Source organism: Cydia splendana, chromosome 9 (genome assembly GCF_910591565.1).
Source record: "Cydia splendana chromosome 9, ilCydSple1.2, whole genome shotgun sequence".
NCBI lineage: Eukaryota > Metazoa > Arthropoda > Insecta > Lepidoptera > Tortricidae > Cydia > Cydia splendana.
Genome location: NC_085968.1, coordinates 7,437,774 through 7,463,850, shown reverse-complemented (window position 1 = coordinate 7,463,850; position 26,077 = coordinate 7,437,774). Strand labels below are relative to the sequence as shown.

Genomic DNA, 26,077 nt, shown 5'->3' with positions numbered 1-26,077 from the left:
TTTTTTTTTTAGAAAAAATAGGAGATTCGATTCAAAACTTGTCAAAAATGTCGGGTAGCGCCTTAATATAATTAGTTCTTAAAATTTTATCAAAAAGTAGAAAGAAATTAATTGTAATGGCATACGAATTATTGGTGCCAAAGAATATTTATTGGCTGATTTTTAGGTTGAACTAAAAATGTGACTTGTGAAGTCAACAAGGCGGATAAAATGATTGGCAACCTGGAGGGTCACATAATTATTGCAGATGGCGATTATTGTTTAATATCCTAAGCTAAGGACATACATATCTGGTGTAAAAGTGAGCCTTTAAAAAAAACACTATTTTTTTAAGCCATTTATAGTCAATACCGGGATCCCGGGATCCCGGTATTGATAAAGACAGTTTCGGTATTAATACCGGTATTGAAAGAAGTCCGGTATTTGGAAGCCCTAGTCGATAGTTTATCGATATAACTTTATCGACATGGCTACAGCAAGGTGGGCCTCATTGTTAATCGTACACTAAACAAAAGTGGCAACAGTGACAGCTCGCTGAGACGGGATCTCTATATATTAAATCTATGACGGTAAATACCTCGTTACATATAATAGTTCTAACACACTTTCGCACCGCACCAAGGTCATTGTGCGACGCACCGATAAGTAAGAGCGAGAAAGGGTGCGTCGCACAATGACCTTGGTGCGGTGCGATAGTGTGTTACCACTATAATTATGAACTATCTCACCCAATGTCATGTTGACAATGTTGACATTTCAATTTATTTGTTTACAACACCTATTATATGGTTTACAAGTTGGTTGATAGAAATGGTTGAGGCATTAATATTTAGGAATATTTCTATAAACCGTGATAAATAGTTAATCATAAAGCTTCGACCATGAGTGTTCCTACTGATAGTAAGTCTCCTTTGGACAATGAGATGAGATCTCGCTACTCAACAACTGCCGGCTGGGATGATATTCCGACAGAAATATTTATATACATTTTTAAGAAACTGAACATTACATCACTTAGATGTTGTTTTGCAGTTAACAAGAAATGGAGTGAAATAGCAACATGTATTTGCGACGTAAGAAACACATTATATAGAACAAACATTTAATTCAGTAACGCATTGGCTCCAGGACCACAACCTACTAACTAACAACGACAAATCCAAAATAATTCAATTCCGACCTAGACAGAAACAACCCCTAAACCTACATTCTGTGTCAACAAATCTAAACATCGAAGAGGTTACTGATTGCAGTCTATTGGGCATCACATTGGATAGTCATTTAAATTGGAAAGGTCAGATAGAAAAATTAAAAAATAAACTGTCGCGGTTTACCTATGCCTTGAGCATATTAAAAAGCAGTACCAGCTTCGAATGCGCGTTAGCAGTGTACCATTCACAGGCAGTTGCATGGCTGCGTTATGGTATCCTATTATGGGGCCATAGCACCGATATTCAGCAACTTTTTGTAATGCAGAAAAAATGTGTCAGAATCCTAGCCAATATCCACCAACCAAATAACTGTAGACCTTATTTTAAAAATCTGAAACTTTTAACCCTCCCTCTCTTTACATTTTAGAAGTAGCCATATTTGTCCACAAAAATATACATCTTTTTAAATTTTGCCAAAATGCCAGACGCAAACAGTTTTTAGAACTACCGGAGCCGATACTAGAGATCTACAAAAACGGCCCCTATTACAGGGCTATTAAAATATACAATAAAATTCCCGCTTATTTAAAAACATCATACAACCAATTTGCAACAAATCTAAAAAGTAAGCTGGTCGAAAAGTGCTACTACAGTATATCTGAGTTTATGGAAGATACCTTGTTATAATTATAAGTATATTATGTAAGTAAGAAAACACATTTTGTAACAATACTAATTCTCACGACGCGCGGGCTCGAATACTTTCTCGCTCGCACAGTACTGCGTCACACCGGCCAGCCACCGAGGAGCACCGAGCGCGCACGACGATCGCCGACCGGACCGAATAAAAGCCGCAGTCCGCGCCGCATCAGATCATTCAGCTAGCGACTGCCTTAGCGATAGGTACACCTCTGTCCTTTGGCGAGTCTCAATGGGTCGGGAGTTCGATAGCCACTTGCAGTCTTCTCCCTGACCTCCTTAGACTTAGCTAGTGGCAGCCTTAGCGATAGGTACACCTTCTGTCCTTAGGCGAGTCATAATGGGTCGGGAGTTCGATAGCCCACTTGCAGTCTTCTCCCAGACTTACCTAGGTCCCTTGGCGATAGGTTCATAGACTGTCCCTTGGTTTTTTACATTGTGAGTTGTCACGCTCAACAATGACAACTACCCACTCTTTTAAAGAAGAAGTTGCATCTACCCTACATTATTTTTCTAAAGTACCCTACGTATAAAATGGGACTGTAAAAAATAAATAAGGAGGCAAACGACGAATCATCTAAAGAAGGTAGTAACAATACAACTTGAAGACAAAGTAGCAACAAACAATCCACAGTAACACCAATACAGTTGATGTATGCTATCAGACCAGCTTCACTCCAGGGGGAGGGTTCCATCGAAACCCCTCTCAGACAGTAACAGTAAGATAGTGCCAACTTGGCGAAACTGAAGGAGACATCGTTCTACACAAGTCCTGTCCTGGTACTCTCTCTTCACACATACGTGTGCCAGAGATCCTGGTACTCTCACGGGACGTCATCGAGCACCAGAGGGAGAGAATGTAACAATACTGATCCTGGTACTCTCACGGGACGTTACCGAGTACCAGAGGGGGAGAATGTAACAATACTAATTCTCACGACGCGCGGGCTCGAATACTTTCTCGCTCGCACAGTACTGCGTCACACCGGCCAGCCACCGAAGAGCACCGAGCGCGCACGACAATCGCCGACCGGACGGAATAAAAGCCGCAGTCCGCGCCGCATCAGACACTTAGCTAGCGACTGCCTTAGCGATAGGTACACCTCTGTCCTTTGGCTAGTCTCAATGGGTCGGGAGTTCGATAGCCACTTGCAGTCTTCTCCCTGACCTCCTTAGGTTTAGCTAGTGCCTTGGCGATAGGTTCCCGACTGTCCCTTGGCAATTTGCATCGGTAGCAGGCGTGCTCAACCTTGCCGTCTGTTATTCGATATTACGTAGATAGGAAGTAACCAGTTTTGTATGAACCCATAAATGTATGCACCTATATGTATAAGTTTTCATAGTCAATAAAAGTATCGTTGACATTGGCGTTTGAGTGAAACTCCCACCTACCCTACAATTTTAGTTAAAAAATATTAAATTGATTAAGTACTCCTAATTGTTACCTACTCTTAATTTACTTTAAGTCATGTTATGCTTGTCACATAAAATATATAATTTGATTTGTTACAAATATTTTTGCGATACCCTACCAGGGTCCATGTGCCTGTATGTTACTATGTAGTTTACTTGTATGTAATATAAATATGTACATTGGATGCAAAATAAAGATCTCTATCTATCTCTATTATATTCAAATCATAGTTTTCTTTGATTTATTTTCATGTCGATTTTCTACCGCTCGTGCCGACCCGTGAACTAGCTATGTCCAATTTTTACGTATGTATTTATTTATAGAAGTTTTATATAAGTAAATAAATCGGTTTGTTTACACTTTTCTCAATATCTATCTAACTGTGGTATACGATTTTTAAGAATAATAGTATAAACATTAAAATTATAAGTCATGTTAAATAAGATGTATATTTATTTGAAATATTGCAATAATGAAATAAATGTATTGTGTTACACAATTAAATGTTAAACTTCATTAAGGAAAAGGAAGTGAATTTAGGAGATGCTTACTTACCATTATGTTTATTTTTCAGAAATAGATTTCACTCATTTGATTTTTATTTCTACAGAATCAAGATTTATGGCAGGCATTGGCAGAAGATGGAATGGTGAATCATGGTGTGACACAAGAGCTTAAGTCCACTCTCAGCTGGAAAGACTTGTACTTTAACTCATTCTTGTGGACTAAATTGCCATCAGCTGTTGCTCTCAAACTACATGAAGTGGAACAGTCAGATGTCAGAAATATGCATGTCTATAGGGGTACTATAATACATCTGACTTTATAGCATAGACAAAACATCCTCCAGACTTAGCATAGTCACGCTACCCCCTCTGCTGCGCATACGGTAATTTTACTCCATGTTCGAGTCGAAAGTGTCTTTGTGTGACGTCCGTGTATTTGAAAGGACCAATCACGGCACGGGATTTCGCTCACCTCGTCCCGCGCACCCCCGCATTTTTAGCATCATCGGTTGCATGAAATAAGTGCTCTAAACTTGGTCTAGAGGATTCCTAGTCTATGCTTTATAGTGTATCAATATCAACATAGTTCCAGATTTGGATCTGAAATAGGCTACCCAAATAAAATAGTAAAAAAATGCCAATCAACTTTTCTTAGAATTTATCTCAATGCATAGTGTTGTCTCCTAGAAAACTATTTAAAGCTAAGAACTCTTTTTTATAAGATGGCTCTGTCTCTTTATTTTCTTTCTAAGAAATTTTGACATTATGGTCTCCTGGAAAACCAAACAGAATTATGAAAATTTGTTTCTGTTTATAGAACACCGATTTAAACTTTCACGATTTTACTCATTATTCACAACAACGGGACTTAATCGCGTAAAATAAACAATGTATAATTAGTATGTTTATATGTAGAACATTTTACCATAATATGTGTAGGTAGAACATATAATTATGTATGTTTTTGGTTATTTTCTGTGTTTCACTTTAGTTTGCAATTATTTTAAGAATATGTTCTTTTAATAGCTTAATGGTCTGTGTGCCATATGCTACATTTTAACCTCCTTTCAAAAAGATGTATTTATTAGCATCTGCTTCAGATATAACAACAATGTTGTACTTACATACTTAGTGTACGATTTTTTTTATTTTAAATTTGTTTCAGACAAAGTAATAGTGGTGCACCCAAATGGTGTTGAATGCTATGACATAGAAAGTTTTCAAGTCATTAGAAGTATTATAACCTTGAATTGTAAGTTGTTATGTTTTTAATTATATTTTGCTCAATAGTTATATAAGTAGGTACATGAAGGTAGGTATCTAATCTTACAACATTTTATCTTCAGGTGTTGATGTACAAGAATCAGATGACATGGTAATGGTAGTCACTGACAACAACTATGATAGCCACTACAGAGTGACCATGTTCATCAAGTTGGATAAAGATGAGGAAATAGATATTAAAAAATTTCACATTCCTTTGAGAATGCCTGGGGATGGATCTATTCATGCATTTGTAGAGTCTTTGCATTGGCGGTAAGGTACTATTTTTTTAGGTTACTTGGTAAACTATTCTTAGGGTTCCTAACAAGCAACCTGTATATTTATTTATAATTTTTTATGAATGTTTAAGTAAAGCTAATGTTACTTTTTTGTAGATTGATCGGGAATCGTGTGTATGTAATTGATAAAAAATGTGTCCTTTGGGAATGCTCTGCTATAAATGGAGTTCTGATAATCAAAGCGCTAGCAAAATATTATGGAGAAATCCCTAGAACACGAAGTTCGACCATTCACGTCATTGAAGAAGATGTGTACATTTCGTTAAAGTGGGGTAATTTAGTAACGGTCACAAAAAATAGTAGATGGTTTCGAAAAGTTAACACGACGGAAATACCCACAAAGATTATCGACAACTCCAAATTATATACGAGAACGCCACGCAGAAACGGCTTCAACACTTTCAACGCTTTTGTAAAATGTAAGCTTAAATTTCACCCTACTGATGTATATGATGCTACAATTTACTAATTACTAGTCAAGTGTCTAAAGAGTTTTACTTCAGTTCCATTACCCGATACAGAAATAAACACTACTTAATAACTTTTTACAAAAGGGTGTTTTTTCAACCCTTAGCCAATTTTTTGAACCCCGAATTCCCAAAAAAATGTGGCCTTCCTATAGAAAACATCGAAATCTGATGAGACCAACCAAAATGTACGAAACAGCTATTTCTTTCCGCGATTTCGGGGTTGGTACCCAAATAAAAATTAATTAGTATGGCCTAGACTGGCCTAGAGATTCACCTCGCAAAATATGGCTACACACACCTTCCTACCTATAATAGGTATCTCTTACACTTAAAAATAAAAAAAAAAGCCTTTTTCTAAAAAAAAATACATTACAAGTTTCTGAGTATTGGTTAGTAAGTTCCTTATAGCTAATAGTTAGTGTTAAGTTTATGTATATTATTTACTATTTATTTATTTTCTTTGGACCCCTCTTCGGGTGTAGGCCTCCTCCAACTGTCTCCATTTTTGCCTGTCTTCCGCTTCGTTTAGCCAGTCTTTCCCTGCAGTTTCTTTTATATCATCTAGCGATCGTTTATATGGCTTTCCCACTTTCCTTTTGCCAATAGAGCCTCTCCATTTGGTTGCCACTATTGTCCATCAATTGTCTCTATACCGTGCGATGTGTCCTGCCCATCGCCATTTTAATTTGAGGGCTTGAGTTAATGCGTCTTGTAACTTTGTTTTTTCTCTTATAGACATACTCTTTATTTTCTGCATCTTTTTTATGTTGAGCATGCTCCTTTCCATGGCCCTTTGGGTGGTTCTTATCTTTCTCTTTATTTTATCTGTAAAAGTCCATGTTTAGCACCCATAGAGCAGGCTCGGTAGAAGGCACGTATCTGCCACTATCTTTTTTTAGCCACGTCAAATTAAGTCGAATTTGGGCAAGCTGCGGAAATAATTCGTGTAGTTTTGAAAATTGGTACAGCCATACCTTGTGGTGTCCAGATAAACATACTAAAAGTCCTCGAGGGTAGGGGGTGTGCTGGGGGTGTAGAGAGGGGTTGAAAGTACCTTTTTTCATATTTTTGCTCATATCTGTACGAATAGCATTATAATTACTTCGGACAAAAGTTTTAACATCAAATTTACTACAAATTTGGTTATTTTTACTTTTACTCTGCGATCGATACTTTAGGAGCTACAGGCTGTTAAAGTAAATAAAAAAGTGATAAAGTGATAAAAAATAGACGGTTTAAGAAAACGTCGTTTTTTTGTAATTGTTCATCACAAATAAAAACATTAGCTTAGAGTAAGCAAGCTAAGCGACCTGCTGATAAAATATAAAAAAATAGGCCATGAGCATGTCGGGCCATGCTCAGTGTAGGGTTCCGTAGTTACCCGTCTGTCAAAATAGACTATTTGCCATAACTCAAAAATAGCTATACCGATTAGGTTTGCTATATTTTTCCTTGAAAGTATTTACTAAGCTATGCTTCCACGATTTTTTTCATATTTTTTGGACTCATGGTTCAAAAGTTAGGGGAACTAAGGGGTAAAACACAACTTTTTTTCTTTCAGATCGATTATTTCCGAAAATATTGAGTTGATCAAAAAATGGTTCCGGAAGACCCTTATTCGTTTTAAAAGACCTATCCAACGACACCCCACACTATAGGGTGGAAGCGAAAAAAAAATTCATCCCCTAGCTCTTTAATGTAGGGCAGCCACCCTAAAAAAATATTTTTTCTAATTTATATTATACGACTTTGTCAGCGTAACTGATTTATATATTCGTGTCAAATTTAAACATGAAAACTAGAAAAAATATATTTTATGGTGGTTGCCCTACATTAAAGTGGGGATGAAATGTTTTTTCGCTTCCACCCTATAGTGTGGGGTGTCGTTGGATAGGACTTTTAAAACCAATACGGATCTTGAAGAACCATTTTTTGATCAACTTAATATTTTCGGAAATAATCGATCTGAAAGAAAAAAAGTTGTGTTTTACCCCTTAGTTCCCCTAACTTTTGAACCATGAGTCCAAAAAATATGAAAAAATCGTGGAAACATAACTTAGTAAATAATTTCAAGGAAAAATATAGCGAACCTAATCGGTATAGCTATTTTTAAGTTATGGCAAATAGTCTATTTTGACAGACGGGTAACTACGGAACCCTACACTGAGCATGGCCTATTTTTTTATATTTTATCAGCAGGTCGCTTAGCTTGCTTACTCTAAGCGATTTTTTTTATTTGTGATGAACAATTTAAAAAAAAAACGACGTTTTCTTAAACCGTCTATTTTTAGAGCACCGTACAAAACTTTGTTCACGGTGCTCTTATGGGATCACTTCGGTCTTGCAAATCGGTTAAATGCGTTTTTCTCGAAGACCGTTTGATGTAGGTACCTAAAATTTGGAATAGTTATGGAAAGTACCATCACTAACACTGTGAATAAGTCAAAACTGCTTATTTCTGATTTTAGGGGGAAATTTAGGGGGTTGAGAGGGGTAGGCTGAATTTTTAATTTATTTGTAAGAATCGTGTGGGGTACCATTAGAAAGCTTGCAAAAAATTGAGTCGATGGACTGATTTTGACTTCATTTTAGAGTGCAATAGTTTTGATAAAAAATGCATTTAAAGTTGCAAGTTCTCATACAAAAATTTTCACCTCTGTCCTGGCGATTTTCGCGAAAACTATAGCTAACAGGCAGCTGACCAGTCAATACCCAACTTAAAGAAGCATGGAGACGGCGGGAAAATTATCAGCTTAACTTTATCTTTATTAGTTTTTCAACTGCAGCCTGATCTTTGGTTGCTTAGAGCTAGCTAACTGATGCTTACACTGGTCATTTCATATTAGGAAGTAGTTTTAGCGAGAAAGATCCTTAGTTAAAACTTTGGCATTGAAATTTATGACTTATGTCTTTGACACAAAGTTTAATTCTGCTTGCTTATTTTTGTGGGATATTTAATTTTTTCTGAATAGCCTACTATAAGTATGAGAGAGATCTACAAAATACAACCTTATTATATTGCAAATAAGTTTAAATTTCGAACGGGCTTTCCAACCAATTGACTATCTCAATGTGCTCAGTAAGAATCAAATTAAGAATTCCGTTCTTCACTGTCGTTGTGTTTTTTTTTTCACAATAGAGCACATAGAGTTAGTAAGGCGTATAGAGATAATGACAGCGTTTTACACAAAAATAAAACGCTAATTAAATAACTTACCATATTCGAAACCTAAGAATAATATTGAGAATGGCAACATTGTGTTGTCGGTCGTATTGTCCTTTTCTAGCATATACGTCCCTCTCTCTCTCACATTCCCACCACAGAGCAGTTGGTTTTGACAGGTGTTTGACAGTTACCGCCAAAACAAATTTCCAAGTCATTGTCTCAAAATTATACATATTTACACCAGGCAGGATTAAAACTTTAGGTTTCGAATATGGTAAGTTATTTAATTAGCGTTTTATTTTTGTGTAAAACGCTGTCATTAAACAACTGTACCGATATTCGAAACCTAAGAATAATATTGAGACGTGTTTGTTATCGCCTGGTGGTGGGAAGACGCCAAGCCAATGTGATTATACATGTACTTATTATGTATATGTAATATTATTATATTACGAGTGTTTAATTAATTATGTAGTACACCCTTTATTTTAACACCTGTGGGGAGAGAGGTATTATGTAAAGCATACAATTTGATATACCATTATATTATGTTACTAACTTTACATTTCATATACGTACTTAATGTACTTATAAATGTTCAAAGAGAAAAAATGAGTCACCACAATGGTGCTATACTTAATTATATGTATGTGAAAACTAGGTAAAAGAAGATGAGATAAGTCAGTCTACTCTTCAAGGAGCATACAACATCTGTGATAAGGAGTGATGTAATTCAAGTATGAAAAGAATAAAATCATAAAGTACTCGAGTAGTTTTTATTATTTTATAACTCCCAATTATTAACAAATTTGATAATAATTATCTAGTAAAGTAAGCAGTTGCAGGAATATAACAAGGACAAGACCTTTCTTATTTCCAGAATCCCTCGGGATTAAGTAGACGAATATTTTAAATATTCGTTATAATTCACTATCACTACCCACAAAGTTAATATTGGGTACCTACTTACTAAAATGTCATAGGGAATTACTGAATTCCTTTAATGACTGTGAGTCAGTGTGAGCTATATACTTGGTTATAGCTATAAAATGCATTTAATCCTTTGTACGCTTTACTAACGCGAACGCGAGCTAATGTACCTAAACAAACCTTACTTAAAATTGTGAAGGTTACTTTGAGAGCTTAAGCCATAACATAACACTCATGTGGGCACGCCTAGTTATGACGCTTTTTGGTGCTCTTGGCGTTCAAATGGTTAATATAGAAATGCCACAGAACCTTATCAATTATATTTGTAAAGGTGCAGGCTCATTCTGCTTATATTCATGTTTAGGTATCATCAAGTGACCTTAATTGTACTCATTAATTTCTATATATGCAGTAAGAGTAGTTTACCTTATCTGGTGCCTACTAGTAGGCATAAGCTTGATTGGTTCTGAACGCTAAAGTGGTTTAATTTATGTAAACCATTCATAGCATTGCTTAATTCTGAATATTCAGTTTCCTCTTTCCAGTGTGTAAATTATTAAGAATAAGGTACTTAATTCGAAACCTTAGCTCATCGCATATGTGTTTTTAACCAAAATGCAAATTTGTGTGTTTATTTAGTGATCATACATTATGTGCAATAACTGTGCGGACCATGGGGTCCCCGACCTTTTGCCGGCCACCCGTGGGCCCAAAGCCAACAGCGCAGAGGCCCTTTAAGAGGGACCTATTTCATCCAATGCTAGAGTCAACACTTTGTCGAATCTATTTGATATTTATGTATACTTATCCTCCTTATGAACTAAGGATAATTGTAACTTTTTGATATCAAATATACGCCGAATTGTCAATTATTTTATATTTTGAAATACATATATTATTACTGGATTTGGATCAGTGTGCTTTTGAATACTATATCTCTGGCCTACTATATAGGCTAGTCTATTAGCATCCCGCCTCCTGGAAGGCAGTCTACAGACTTTTTAGATATATATTCACAGTAGCGCTAAGTGTGTGGACCTAGTTTTCCGACACTTGACTGCATGAGATTATAGTGAACATTTTTTCAGGTCTCGGGCAAGAAGGGTACCTAGATAGGTTGAGGTCCTTAACTTGTGGATTTGGTAAGAGCAAGACACAGGCGGGGTGTAAATTAATTAATCCACCATGTTTCAAGAGATTCATGTGCATTGATGCCTTCAGGTAACGCTGTTCAGACAGACTAACACTTTGGCAGAGTTTTGCCAACATATAATAAATGACTGCATTTGTTTGGGTGTACATGTTCCACACCAAAGACATATTTATATATTTCAATCCATTTTTGAAAGTTTGGCGTTTCAAAATAGCTTCGCCTTTTCGCAAAGCGTGCTCCTGTTTCTCTATTTTATTGTGCAAGCGAACAGTATCACAAGCCATAATTTTGTATAAATTGAGAACTAGAGGGCCCTAGGCGTGACTGCCCAGAAGTTGTGCTAGAACCTTTCGTGCAAACCATTCAGTCACTGTTTTTAAAAACCTTTTGTAGTAGGTACATTCCACGTTCTTAAATTTGTTAAACGTGTAGTATCAAACTATGACAAGTCATGATAAGTGAATTAAGTGGTAACAGTATCTGGTCCGTGCATAGAAGCACTTGCCCTTGAGGTTAGGGCATGGGTAGTTTATAATAAACTTAATCCGTGCATGGGAGCACTTACGATACAGGTGGTTTAAAACTTCCAGGGTCACAATACAGACATAAGGGTGTAAAATACATAATTCATAAACGCCCGTTAGGCCAGTTTTGTATATTTTATTTCAAGCATGCTTGTGCAGCACCGCCAGCACATAATAATTTCCCATACCATGGCAGTTAGGGATATAATAATTAAATAGGTAGGTAACCTTGGTCATATCGTGTACATAGGTAGGTACTCGTAAACATGTTAACTGAAAGACTAGTGCTCTATATAATTTATGCAACTGTGAGCTGCTCTTACATTGGGATCATATGTATTTATTTCTAGTCTGCCTTAGCAGGCCTAGACTTCAAAGGTTTTTAGATATTCATAGGGCCGTTAAACGGACCTTTTGTACACCTTGAGCAGGCTGTTTGTTTCACACTATGAGTAATATATATTGTAAACATAGCTTATTTCAGAATGGAATCGTAAGCTCTGTCGTGTCGTGAGCTTACCGAGCCTGATTTAATTAGAGTCCACAGATTATCTGGACCTTGGAGGATTGACCACTCCTTATTCTAATTATCAATATTCTGCCTGGGCTTATAGTCGAAATGCAGCGACTAAATTTCTTAGTATTATCTATGCCGCCCAAGTTATGAGGCTTAGCGTCTCCAGACCACAATTTTATTTATATATTAGGTTGCAAAGATTTTATCATCTTTAAAATAAAAATGAGAGAAATAGGCCTGGAATCTTAGGTTATTTTTTACCTTTTATGATTTTAGAAATGTTATTGTAAATAGTAAGTAGTTTTCACTTTTACCACAGTTAATTAGCCCAATTTTGGGTTTAGCCAACAGGGTGTTCGGGACCCTTAGAATAGATTGGTAAACAGAAATGAAAACTCTAATAACGAAGCCTTGCCTATTTCGACTGATTTTTACCCAAAACATTATTTTAAACCCTTTTTACTTTCTCTAAGAGGAGATATTTACAAATTCATCTTTGTAATATTTTTCTGATTGTGGCCTACTCGCTCGCTTGTGTTATAACCATATCATTTATATTTCTGTGAATATGTCTGACATGCCTTGCGCAGGCTTACATAGGTTATAATATCATCATCAATAACTTGACGTCAGTTTGTGAACGAATCAAAGATTCTTTGGCACACCTTACGCAGGTGGAAACATGGCAGCCTTGCGCAGGCTTAGATAGGTACATAATATATTGGTTTTATCACAAATAACATGACGTTAGTTTGTGAACGAATAAAAGATTCTCTTAGGCACACCTCACGCAGGTGGAACCATATCAGACGTAGGTTTAAGAATAATTTATCATTCAAATCAAATACCCTGTGGGTAATATTCCCTTAGTTGCGGGTTCCTTGCTCGACAAGGTGAAAGGCTTTAAGCAGGCTTTAACAGGCACTTTTAGAGAGTGTCATTCACGGTGACGCGCAGATTTGCCAAAACTAAACTTTAACTCTACAGTTAACTAATATAATTTGACAATATGAACCAAACCATGCGTCTTCGTCAATGAATCAATCTAAAGATTCCCGTATCGTTAATGCCTTTCCAAATCACAGGCTTCCGATTTTATTTGAAACGTTTACAAGTGTACTATTTATGTAGGTAGGTAGGCTTAAGAATTGACCCTCTTGTATGTAGTTACGTATAGAATTAATAATCAAATTATTCAAATCCAAAATAACACAAGCACATATAGCAACTACATGCAAGAGTTCTTTCCTTAACCTTTGTAGGCTGTAAGTACCTGCTAAGTTATTTATTTAAGTAGGTACCTACCTACATTTTAACATTTTTTTTTTTTTTTTTTTTTTTTTTTTTTTTTAAATCAAAGATCTAGTTGGAGAGATATAAGTTGGTAGATAAAGAGTGAAATACTTCACGATTTCGCATGTCATTCTTGCGCAGAGCCATGCTAATCTCTCTCTATGTCTAGTCAGATTTAAGTTTATGTACTGCCGAAGTACTCACTTTCCACAAAAATAAATGCAATGTTTGCGATGTAGGTTTGTTCGTTACCTTGTGTCCCTCAGAGCGGAAATAGAAGCCCCGCGAAGCGGGGCTTCGTCGACTCCTAAGCGGGTACACATTATTTATCAGCAAGTTTATTACCAAAAAATAAATTTTGCAATAAATATTATATTAACCCGGAACGGGATAAAAAGACAAATTGCTGATAGATACTTGGACAGATAAAACCTACACGTCTATAAGCTTCTACCTTCATACGTAGGTTCTACGTAACACGTATTAACTATCCGATCCTTTCGTATTCGAAAACACAAATCACTTGAAAACTGAAGGGTATGCCTCCACAGATCACCATTTAAATATTATAATTTCAACCGTTATTATGCACACACACAAAGATTTAAACTAACAAGACTCTGAAGAGACTTAATGTAGGTATAAAATTAAATTATAATGGTAACACGTGCACGCTTTACCAGCTCGATGTGTTTTCTAACATGTGTTTTAGTATTTTCATTGGCAAAGCCACGGTGCGCGCAGGCAGCCTTTGAAAACACTTGCACATCACTATTCCGGATCGTTTTTATTTGCTAGATAGTTTAACGGACAACTAAATTTAAATATTTATTTCGAACGGCAAAAGCCGTTAGAAACTGTTTTTCAATATAGTCAGCTAAACTGGGGTACAAATTCAAGAACTCACCAGCAGTTTAGCTTCACGACCTTCCAGATGGAAAAACAGCAAGCCAATGACTTGGAAATTTGTTTTGGCGGTAACTGTCAAACACCTGTCAAAACCAACTGCTCTGTGGTGGGAATGTGAGAGAGAGAGAGGGACGTATATGCTAGAAAAGGACAATACGACCGACAACACAATGTTGCCATTCTCAATATTATTCTTAGGTTTCGAATATCGGTACAGTTGTTTAATAAAGTCATTTAATATTTATTAACAGCTATGGCCTCATCTATAGATTTTATTGAGAGTATCTGATTCGTCGAAACAATATACACAATATTCCTTTTCATTATGTACCATTACATTTATGTATTAATTGTATACAGTATGTATTAATTATTGTATACAGTATGTATATTTTTGAACGGATCGGCGAGAGCAGCAACCAGATCCCGTTCTGAATGAATGAATGTTTCTTTATTCAGGCAATAGACCTGTTCGTTCTGTTAGTAGTAGTTCTGTTCTGTTAGTTCTGTTACGAAAAAATAATTTTGGAAGACCTAGATAGTATATGACAGTTAAAATTCAGAGTTTTTGGAAACAAAGGTAAAGTTGGCGAAATATAAAGTAAGCCGGTCTTGATCAAACTTGTTTGAGAGATCGGCTAACTTTATATTTCGTCAACCTTACAGCCAGCGATAAAAAGGTCAGTTAAGATTTGGTACTCATGAATCCCAGTTCCACTAAAATATTTTTTCGTTTAAAAACTGATTTACAATAAGTCCAAAATTGTGCGGTAAGGTAGGTTTATATTCAAATTATACGCAATTCTTCGTAGCAACTCCGCCAAGTGGACGAAAACGGGACTGGACGGCAAACTGACGCAATTATACTACTTGTACTAAAACTTAGACATTTATCATTACTTATTTCTGTGACTATGCTCATGTTTCATATACCTAATATGAAACATGAGCAAATTGATTAATACTTTAGGTACGTTAATTACATTTTGTGTCAGAAACAAGCCTAAACGTAAAAAAAAACGAGAAATGCCGAATCACTAACTTAATTGAAATATTATTCCTTTTTGAGTCGTGCCTGCCCAGTCTACAAGTTTAAAATACAACAATTGCGAATATATCAAAGATTATCACGAGGTTGTATGTAAGGATACCTAGTATTTTTGATGGATTTAGTTTGGCTGCTATTTAACTGATCACCAGATTTAGTAAAATTTAATACCAAAAAAATCTATTTTACCACCCTAAAATAATAAATGATCACCAAAATTATAACACCATTTTAATGTGAAATGATAACCAAATTTTTACATTTTGCTATCCTATTAAAGAAAATGACACCAAAATAATCATTGTAAACCCAAAAATAGTAAATGACCACCAAAATTATAACTCCATTTTAATGTAAAATTATAACCAAATTTTTAAATCTTGCTATCCTATTAAAGCAAATGACTCCAAAATAATCATTGTAAACCCAAAAATAGTAAATGACCACCAACATTGTAACCACATTTTAATTAAAAATGTGCAAATATTTAATATAAGTATCGTTATCCTATTAAATTATTCAATCCACTTCGTCACCTTTTTCTAGTAGCATTTTATTTCTGTAACAGTCGTAGTTCTAACCTAACCTAACCCACTTTTCTAGTAGCATTTCGTTTCTGTAAGGGTCGCAGTTCAAACCTAACCTAACCCACTTTTCAAGTAGCATTTCTTTTTTGTATGGGTCGCAGTTCCAACCTAACCTAACCCACTTTTCTAGTAGCATTTCTTTTCTGTAAGAGTCGCAGTTCAAACCTAACCTAACCCACTTTTCTAGTAGCATTTCTTTTCTGTAAGGGTCGCAGTTCAAACCTAACCTAACCCACTTTTCTACAAGTAGTAGCATTTCTTTTCTATAAGGGTCGCAGTTCAAACCTAACCTAACCCACTTCTCTAGTAGCATTTCGTTTCTGTAAAGGTCGCAGTTCAAACCTAACCTAACCCACTTTTCTGATAGCAGTTTGGTTCTGTAAGGGTCGCAGTTCAAACCTAACGTAACCCACTTTTCTAGTAGTATTTCGGTTCCGTGAGGATCGCAGTTCTAACCTAACCCAATTTTTGTAGTAGCATTTCGTTTCTGTAAAGGTCGCAGTTCAAACCTAACCTAACCTACTTTTCTAGTACCATTTCGTTTCTGTAAGTGTCGCAGTGCTAACCTAACCTAACCCACTTTTCTAGTAGCATTTCGTTTCTGTATGGATTGTTCGGGATTCTTCGGAAGTCCTCTCCTCCTCTGAGAGGACAACGGCCATCGCTGCAACTCCAGATTGCATACGACATTGACGCGCTCGCACGTACTTGCGTCCTTCTTAATTTTTGATTAATTTAAAGCCAAAATTATGTAATTAATTATCTTCCACGATTAAACGAATCATCAAGAAAGCATTTTTTAATTGAAGAAACCAATCAACCATATTTTTGGACCTATCGACCCGGACGTCATGCCTTAAGATTTGAAGCCTAACCAGGATCTTCTGCCACATTAAGCATTAAGAAGAGGATCTCTTTATGGATTGCCTAAAATCGGTGACGTGACGGTGTAATGTGAGCTAGTGATTACAAGCGAAATCCACATAGCAACAAGCGAGCGGTCAGAGTGAGTCCGAACCATTTTGTTTGCCCCTTAGGTATTTGTAACTTTGTGCCTAAATCACTGCCTTCTTATAGTTGTTTTATTAATTATTGTGTAGATTATATCCCCCTGAATCGTATTTAACAATAAACCGCATTAAGGATCGGTTAATTTTCATAATATTTCAAGTTAAAATCTTGAAATTATAACTACACATCTAATTATCATTAACGCGAGCGGCCGGGCGCTGCATAGCGATAAGGAATACAAAGGGCAGTGAGTACTTGCATTCTGGTATGCCGATAGATTTATTATTACCCGTTTTTTTCAATAACTCTTAAATAATTTATGCTCGGAAATTTCCTACACTAAAATTACGTTTTCGTGTCAATTATTTCGTGTATTCATTTAATGTTATTTCGCCTTTTCTTTCAATATCGTAAATATTAAAATGTAAATGGGTTTATTTCGTATTTGACTATTATTTTGAATTAATTTATTGGTTTGGTTAGTTCGACTAGTGCGAATTAAATCAAATAAATTGTAATTATTTATTATATGCTGATATTGCTGGTATGAAAAAACAGTAATTAAAATAATTGAATTATTATTGCTGAATAGATATTTCATTTAATTCGGAAATATTTACGTACTATTGAACAATAGTATTAGTGAATATTTATTATTGTTGTAACTTGTATCTATATAAATATTATAATTTAATTTCAATCATATTAGTCATCATAGTAGTAATCGTATTAATCATAGTTAGTATTTACACATAATGGCACGATTAGCCGAGTTGGTGAAAAAACGGGGAACTTATAAAGGTCGTTTAACGAAATTTCAAACGTATGTAGATGCTTTTAAGGATGTTTTACATTGCAGTGAAGTCGAGATTTTGGAATTAAAGCTACGTATGTCTAACATTGAAGCGATGTTTACGGAGTTCGAGGAGGTTCAGACCAGCATCGAATGCCTGTCTCTCACGGAGGAGGAGGTTCAGACACAAACAGCACAAAGGTCAGATTTTGAATCACAATATTTTGCCGTGCTGGCCAGGGCCCAAGAGATATATAACGCAAATAAATATACCAAAAGGTCCGGCAGACGTATTGCTTCTGAAACCTTCTATTCTTCGGCCGGCGAGAGTGATGATGACGTCGCGTCGGTGAAACAGGTACATAAAGGCGTTGCTAGTGTTAAATTACCCATTATTCAAATACCTAAATATAGCGGCGATTATGAGAGTTGGCTTGAATTCCGTGACGTTTTTACCTCTCTTATACACTCGAATAAAAACATTGGCGATATTCAAAAATTCCATTATTTACGAGCTTCCTTGGAGGGAGGCGCTGCTCAAATCATACGTGCGTTAGAGTTTTCTGCATCCAACTATACTTTAGCGTGGAAATCTTTATGCGAACGCTTTGATAATACTAGGCTATTAGTGCAAAACCACGTAAAGGCAATTTTTGATGAAGAGGCAATAAAAAAGGAGTCTGCTTCATCCATACGTAGGGTTGTAGATGCATGTAATAAGAATTTGCGCGCGTTACAAATTCTAGGCGAACCAGTGGAGAGTTGGGATACACTTATTGTTTACATTATATCCACAAAATTGGACTCTCTCACACTTCGCGAATGGGAAGAGCACAAAGTTACACACGAGAAAATTACATTAGGAATATTCACACAATTTCTTAAAAATAGGGCAGACATATTGGAGACTATTGAGTTAAGTAAAAGTACAAGTAACAATAAACAAGATTCATCATCGAAGGTTACAAATAGACATGTTCGTGGCTTAGCTGCAGTTGTGAAGCCTGCCTTTAAAAAATATAACTGTCCACATTGTAAAGGTGATCATCCCTTGTATTTATGTAATCAATTTGCTCAACTGGATTTAAACGCTAGAGAACAGTTTGTGGGACGAATGAAATTATGCAGCAATTGTTTAAGGGCAGGTCATAACTTACGCGCGTGTAGACTCGGTCCGTGCCGACAGTGCGGCAACAAGCACAATTCTTTATTGCATAGGGACTCGAGCTCCACCAGAAATGCGGCATCGGACGCGGCAGCTCCGAGCACGTCGGCTCCGCGCGCTGCGCCTGCTGCAGTTCAGGCAGAATCAAAGGCAGCTAATGACGTTATCACGTCCATGTCAGCGATTAACAAACAATCTTCAAGCTCGAACCGTCGAGCTCTTCTTGCCACAGCGATGATTCAGATTGTAGACGTTCATGGTAGACCTCATGAAGTTAGGGCAATGTTAGATTCCGGTAGTGAATCTTGCTTCATGACAGAGTCACTTTACCAGTCATTAGGTCTACAGTCTCAGAATATTACATCCACAATAACTGGCTTTCAAGACCAGGTTTCTGTGGTAAAAAAGGAATGTGAAGCTATAATACAGTCCAGAATCAATTCATTCAAAGCAAGCATTAAGTTCTTAGTGTCGCCAATCATAACTTCAACCCATGATGAAGTCATTAATGTAGGCACATTAAATATCCCTTCGGGAATTACGCTAGCAGACCCAGAATTCTTTAATCCGTCAAGTTACGACATACTACTTGGCGTAGATATATTTTGGGATCTGATATGCGGTAATAAAATAAAATTAGGCAAGGGTCGTCCACTTCTTGTAGAAACTGTGTTCGGATACATAGTTTCTGGCCCCACTGGCCAACGAACGTCAAGCAAGATTTTATGCAATTTCACGAAATTCGATGAAATTCAAGATCAGCTTTCTAAGTTCTGGCAGATAGAGGAAGTTCCAACCATTAAGGAACCGGTGTATACTACTGAGGAGGAGTTGTGTGAACAACACTTTAAGCAAAACATGTCACGTAAAGAAGACGGTAGATTCTCAGTAGGAATTCCTCTGAAAGCCGATGAATCCGAACTTGGCCATTCGTTCGGACGTGCCAAGTCGTGTTTTTTGGCGCTAGAACGCCGGCTGATGAACCAGCCTTCGTTAAGGCTCATGTATATTGATTTCATGAAGGAATATTTATCATTAGGTCACATGACATTAAGTGACATAGATAATCCTCATGAAAATTCGTATTTTACGCCACATCATGGCGTGTTGCGTGAGCAGAGCACCACGACAAAGTTGAGAGCTGTGTTCAATGCAAGTGCGCCTACCAGCTCTGGCTTATCCCTAAACGATATCCAAATGGTTGGGCCCACAATACAGAGCGACTTGCTTTCTATACTTTTACGATTTCGGCAACACCGCTATGTGATGGCAGGTGACATCGAAAAAATGTACAGACAGGTGCTCGTTAATGAAAATCAACGTCACCTGCAGCAAATAATTTGGCGTGACGACCCATCAAAGCCCCTCCAGACGTATACTCTAAACACAGTCACTTATGGCACAGCCTCGGCTCCGTTCTTGTCGGTACGTTGCCTTAAGCAAATTGCGGACGAATGTGACAATGAACTGGTGCGTAAGGTCATTAGTGAAGACTGTTACGTTGATGATCTGTTGACGGGGCAAGAAACTGCCGAAAGTCTCTTAGAACTTCGTGCTCTGATTTCAAAGGAACTGGCGTCAGGTTGTTTCAACCTGAGAAAGTTCCGATCGAACCTTCCTACATGTAGCGACGTCTCCGACAGTAGCGTTGCTTCAGCCATTGTTGATTTGAGCGAGCACGAACAGTCGAAGACTTTGGGCCTAAAATGGTCGCCGTCAGACGATGTTCTGCAATTCGATATCAAGACTGATCCCACTCTAGATGTCACCAAGAGAGTGATCTTATCCACGATTTCTCAAATTTTTGACCCTCTTGGGCTGCTTAGCATTTTCATTATTATCGGAAAAGTCATTCTCCAGAAACTCTGGTTGCTCAAAGTGAGTTGGGATAGTCCATTGCCTCCAGACATCGTCAAGTCATGGCTTAAGTTTGTACTCGATTTAAGTCACCTTCAGAAACTCAAGATACCGCGACACGTGGTATGCGAGAATGCAAATAACATACAACTACATGTCTTTTGCGATGCATCTAAGGATGCTTATGGCGCTTGCGTTTACGTTAGGTCCGTAGACTCGTTGGGCAACGTAAGGGTTCGTCTCTTATGCTCAAAAACGCGCGTCAGTCCAATAAAGGCCGTAACGATCCCGCGTCTTGAACTTTGCGGCTCTTTGGTGGCGGCTAAGCTCTTGGACAAGGTTTTGCTAACTACACGACTGCATGTGGACAGTTGTTTCCTGTGGACAGACTCCGCTGTGGTCTTAGGTTGGCTCAAAACGCCACCAAATAGGTTAAAGCCATTTGTTAAAAATCGGGTAGCTGACATACAAGAAATGACCAAATCACATTTCTGGCGTCATGTGCCTACTGCCAGCAACCCTGCGGATTTATTGAGTAGAGGTGTTAGTGCTGCACAAGGTGATAAATTAGAATTTTGGTTTAGTGGACCCAAATTCTTGTTAGAAGCTGAAGACTCGTGGCCGAACAAGTCTTTCGATCAAGGTCAATCAGAATTGCCGGAAGTAAGATCAAATGTAGCTTCAATCACTATCAAAGAAAGGGAGTTGTTTCCATTTGCACGTTTCTCAAGTCTACGTAAAATTAAAAATATAATGGCTTATGTACAACGTTTCATTGCAAATTGCAAAAATAAAATTAGAACAAAAGGCACTTTATCTTTGTCTGAAAAACAATCCGCATACGATTCTTTAATAAAACTGTCGCAAAAGGAATCATTCGACGAATATGATATTTTAGCTAAAGGTAAACCGTTACCTACAAAAAACAAACTGTTGTCGTTACGCCCGTTTATTGACGAAAGGGGTCTACTTAGAGTAGGTGGTAGAATTAAAAACGGTGATTTTACATTTGAAAGGAAACATCCAATCTTACTCGTGTCTAAACATATTTTAACTAAACTGATATTTCGTTTCGAACATATACGCTTAATGCACACAGGACCTCAACATTTGTTAGCTTCAATTCACGAGGAGTTTTGGCCTATCGGGGGCCGTAATTTAGCTCGTTCTATTGTACACAATTGCCAGCGTTGCTTTCGTCTCAACGCTCAGACAGCCCGTCCGATGATGGGAAATTTACCTGAGCAGCGCCTTCAGCCTGGCTACCCATTCCAGACTACAGGAATGGATTACGCGGGTCCTATATTAGCACTCAATAAGAGAGGTCGCGGTAGCAAGACAGAAAAGGTATACATCGTCATATTTATCTGTTTCACCACCAAATGCGTTCATCTCGAACTCGTTAGTTCGCTATGTAAAGATTCCTTCCTAGCCACGTTACGTCGCTTCATTGCTAGACGATCTAAACCTGCTACCTTATTCTCCGATAATGGAACTCAGTTCGTGGGAGCACGAAATGAGCTTTATAAGTTCCTCAACGATAATGCGAGTTCTATAATTGATGAAATGTCTTGTCGAAACCACACATGGCAGGTCTGTGGGAAGCCAATATAAAATGCATAAAAGCCCATTTACATCGCGTGTTAGGGAACGCACACTTAGTATTTGAAGACCTCTATACAATTTTAGTTCAAATTGAGGCCTTACTTAACTCACGTCCCTTAACCCCACTCTCGACTGACCCACGTGACATGAGACCTTTGACCCCAGGGCACTTTTTGGTAGGACGACCGATGACTGCTTTGCCCTCTCCTCCGCTTGTCGACATGAACCAGAACCGTCTCACTCGCTTTGAAAGGCTGGAGCAGTTACGCCAACACTTTTGGGCCAGGTGGCACAAGGAGTACATTACTGAACTTCAACAACGCACCAAGTGGCGCACGTCCAAGGGTCAACAACTAAAAAAGGGAGCATTAGTCCTCATTAAAGAAGAAGGACTCCCGCCGATGAAGTGGCGACTGGGCCGCATCACAGAGATATATCCAGGGAGCGACGGAATCGCCAGGGTCGCGGATATCAACACTACAAGAGGAGTGATACGCCGTGGCTTCAACCGCATCTGCCCGTTGCCTACCACTGACATCGACGAGTTGAAAGTTAACCCTTTCAACGCCGGGGGGCATGTTCGGGATTCTTCGGAAGTCCTCCCCTCCTCTGAGAGGACAACGGCCATCGCTGCAACTCCAGATTGCATACGACATTGACGCGCTCGCACGTACTTGCGTCCTTCTTAATTTTTGATTAATTTAAAGCCAAAATTATGTAATTAATTATCTTCCACGATTAAACGAATCATCAAGAAAGCATTTTTTAATTGAAGAAACCAATCAACCATGGATCGCAGTTGAAACCTAACCTAACCCACTTTTCTAGTAGCATTTCGGTTCCGTGAGGATCGCAGTTCTAACCTAACCCACTTTTATAGTAGCATTTCGTTTCTGTAAAGGTCGCAGTTCAAACCTAACCTAACCTACTTTTCTAGTACCATTTCGTTTCTGTAAGTGTCGCAGTGCTAACCAAACCTAACCCACTTAACTGATAGCAGTTTAACCTACTTTTCTAGTAGCATGACGAAATGCTACTAGAAAAGTAGGTTAGGTGGGTATGCGGTGCGGGGTACGGGGGGTTGAGCGGGAGGGGCTAGTAATTTAGGCATCAGTTTACTTTATTTGGTAATATGTATAAATTTTTTGGTAATCATAGTGGTTTATTTAGGTGAAAATATCGCATGACCAAAGTCTTCAAGATTTGGTGATCATTAATGATTTTTAGTGATCATTCAATATATTTGGTATTTGAATACAATTTGAAGTGCAGTCGCAATTAAAACGGTGGTACTTTTGTATTTTTAGGCCTTATTTTTTTGGTGTTCAGTAATTTATTTTGGTGAGCATGATTTTTTTATTTAGGGTACCAAAGTATTTTTTGGTGGTCATTATATTTGTAGCCATTTAGTTTTTCATGCTCTTGACGTTATATAAATAAATAAATTAGTATTAGTATCTAAACATTAACATGCGTGGAACGGTGCTCTGAACACCGTAGTCTTGACTTCGTGCTTGGCCAATTATTTATCACTTATTTAACTTTAACAGCCTGTAGCTCCTAAAGTATTGATCGCAGAGTAAAAGTAAAAATAACCAAATTTGTAGTAAATTATATGTTAATACTTTTGTCCGACGTAATTATAATGCTATTCGTACAAATATTCGAGATATGAGCAAAAATATGAAAAAAAGGTACCTTCAACCCCTCTCTACACCCCCTACCCTCGAGGACTTTTAGTATGTTTATCTGGACACCACAAGGTATAGTACCAATTTTCAAAACTACACGAATTATTTCAGCAGATTTTTCTAATTTGCTTAGGCTATTTAGGTTTAAGCTGTATTTGCCTTTCAGGATTTCTTGAAGTGACCAGAATTTCTTCCAGGTTATGTTAGCTCTCCTTTCTACCTCTTCTTCATTGTTTGTTTTTGTGAAGGACAGTTGCTTTCCTAGATATATATATTTGTCTACATAGTCTATGTCGTTGCCGTTGATATTTATTTGTGTTTGTTTGCTGTTTGTCATTATTTTGGTTTTATTTGTGTTCATTTGTAAGCCTGCTTTGGTGCTTTCTTCATCTAGTTGAGTACACTTACACTTAAGTACACAAAATTCCTCAAGTACTTACGTTATTGTTTTTTTTTAGTTCCGTTTGCTGCAGAATTTATTGACCAAAGTGTAGCACCACTCAACATGATACATTACCACTATGACGATCCTGAAATGATATGCGCCCTGCAGCACGGGGACGTGATACTTCGAGGGTTCGCGGACGGAGAGGTAATATACCTACTTATTTTGAATGTTAGCCACTCATTTTGAGATGGCTCAATTAACTTTTTATTATTACTCTTGGCCATAGTTGTGTCTCCCGGCTCACAGGCTAAAAATCATAAAAAATTCAATAGTTTGGTAGTTATGTTTAGTATGTTATAAAAACCCATTTATTCAACCTCCACTTAGTTTTCTAACCGTGTCTCCTGGCTAACTACACATTTAAAAAATAAAATAATGTTTGGGCCAAAATGTACTTAAATAATTACCTAAAATCTAAATGATAACTTTTTACATTTCAGATAGCAATAAATTTGTTGAGGGATGACTTTAAATATAATTTAAACGTCCAGCAATTCGACCAGGATGAAGTGACAGAACCTGCTGTTATAGCGCTTGATATCTGCGAGCTCAAAGGCATGCACAAGCTGTTTGTGGCCACTAAACATAAAGTGTACAATATACTCCTCAAGTACCAGAACGACAACAGGCTGGAGACATAAATAATTTCATAATCATAACCGTAACTTGGTAAGCGTGAAGTTTCCCGTTCCATTATTTCATGCGTTACGTCAAATGATCAAATGAAATATCGATTAAACTTTTTCTTAGTCAAACGAAGTAAACTGTTTGTTGAAAATACAATTATAGGTATAATATAATTGCTAGCAGTAACATAAAATAACTTATATGCAAAGCCTTATGCTACCTGTGAGGTCCAGTGAGAGAAATGAGTAGGTATAATTATACCTGTTGGTGCTATTAATGTCATTAGTTAGTAAATAACGAATGAATCACAATTCATTAGTTATTCACTTAGGACACGTTAAGCTAGGTGTTTGTCGGTATTTTATAAAGGAAATATGTATTTATTCTTAATTGACTATAAAATCTAATTATAACAGTCATTATTATTATTACATTAAAATAAAAAGAGAGAGAAAGAAAGAACTTGTCAGCTGTTTAAAATTATGGTATATAGTAAGTAATTCACTGCCAAAGTGTTATATGAAATAAAAAAAACTTCTTTAACTAAAGACGAATAAAAATGTATTTAACAAACAATGTAAGTACAACAGGGTACAAATTCATAGGTACTAGGTAAATAATTCAGATCCAACAAAACAATTAAACTATATTGGACAATGTACCTATAGGTACTAGTAATTAAGAGCTACATTTTTGTTTTCATTTGTGAATTTTGTTGGGGGCAAATCCTGTCTCGTAACAGAATTGACTGCATCCTTGACAGTTAAGTACAGGTCGTGATACATTTCAAAAATAGTAGCTAAGTATGTATCCTGTATACATCTATTTACTTACAGGTTATTATTCTACTCGTGTACCAGACACTTGACTTACAAATAAGTAATAAGCTACGTACATCAGTATGTAGTCAACTGAGCATTAATTGCATTTTTTTTGTTATTTAATAGTATT

At 37.0% G+C, this 26,077-nt stretch overlaps 1 protein-coding gene and 1 non-coding gene across 2 annotated transcripts; one reads left to right on the top strand and one right to left on the bottom strand.

The window, feature by feature from the left end:
* The first annotated feature begins 790 nt into the window (after window positions 1-790).
* LOC134793470 (uncharacterized) lies at window positions 791-25,712 on the top strand. The gene is made up of 7 exons (XM_063765053.1): window positions 791-1,073; window positions 3,875-4,067; window positions 4,936-5,022; window positions 5,117-5,306; window positions 5,429-5,751; window positions 24,510-24,643; window positions 24,940-25,712. The coding sequence occupies exons 1-7, from the start codon at window positions 882-884 to the stop codon at window positions 25,138-25,140; spliced, it is 1,320 nt and encodes a 439-aa protein (XP_063621123.1). The 5' UTR covers window positions 791-881; the 3' UTR covers window positions 25,141-25,712.
* Window positions 13,482-13,585, bottom strand: LOC134794058 (U6 spliceosomal RNA). The gene has a single exon (XR_010144628.1). It is a non-coding gene; the product is annotated as a U6 spliceosomal RNA (small nuclear RNA).
* Window positions 25,713-26,077: the final 365 nt, after the last annotated feature.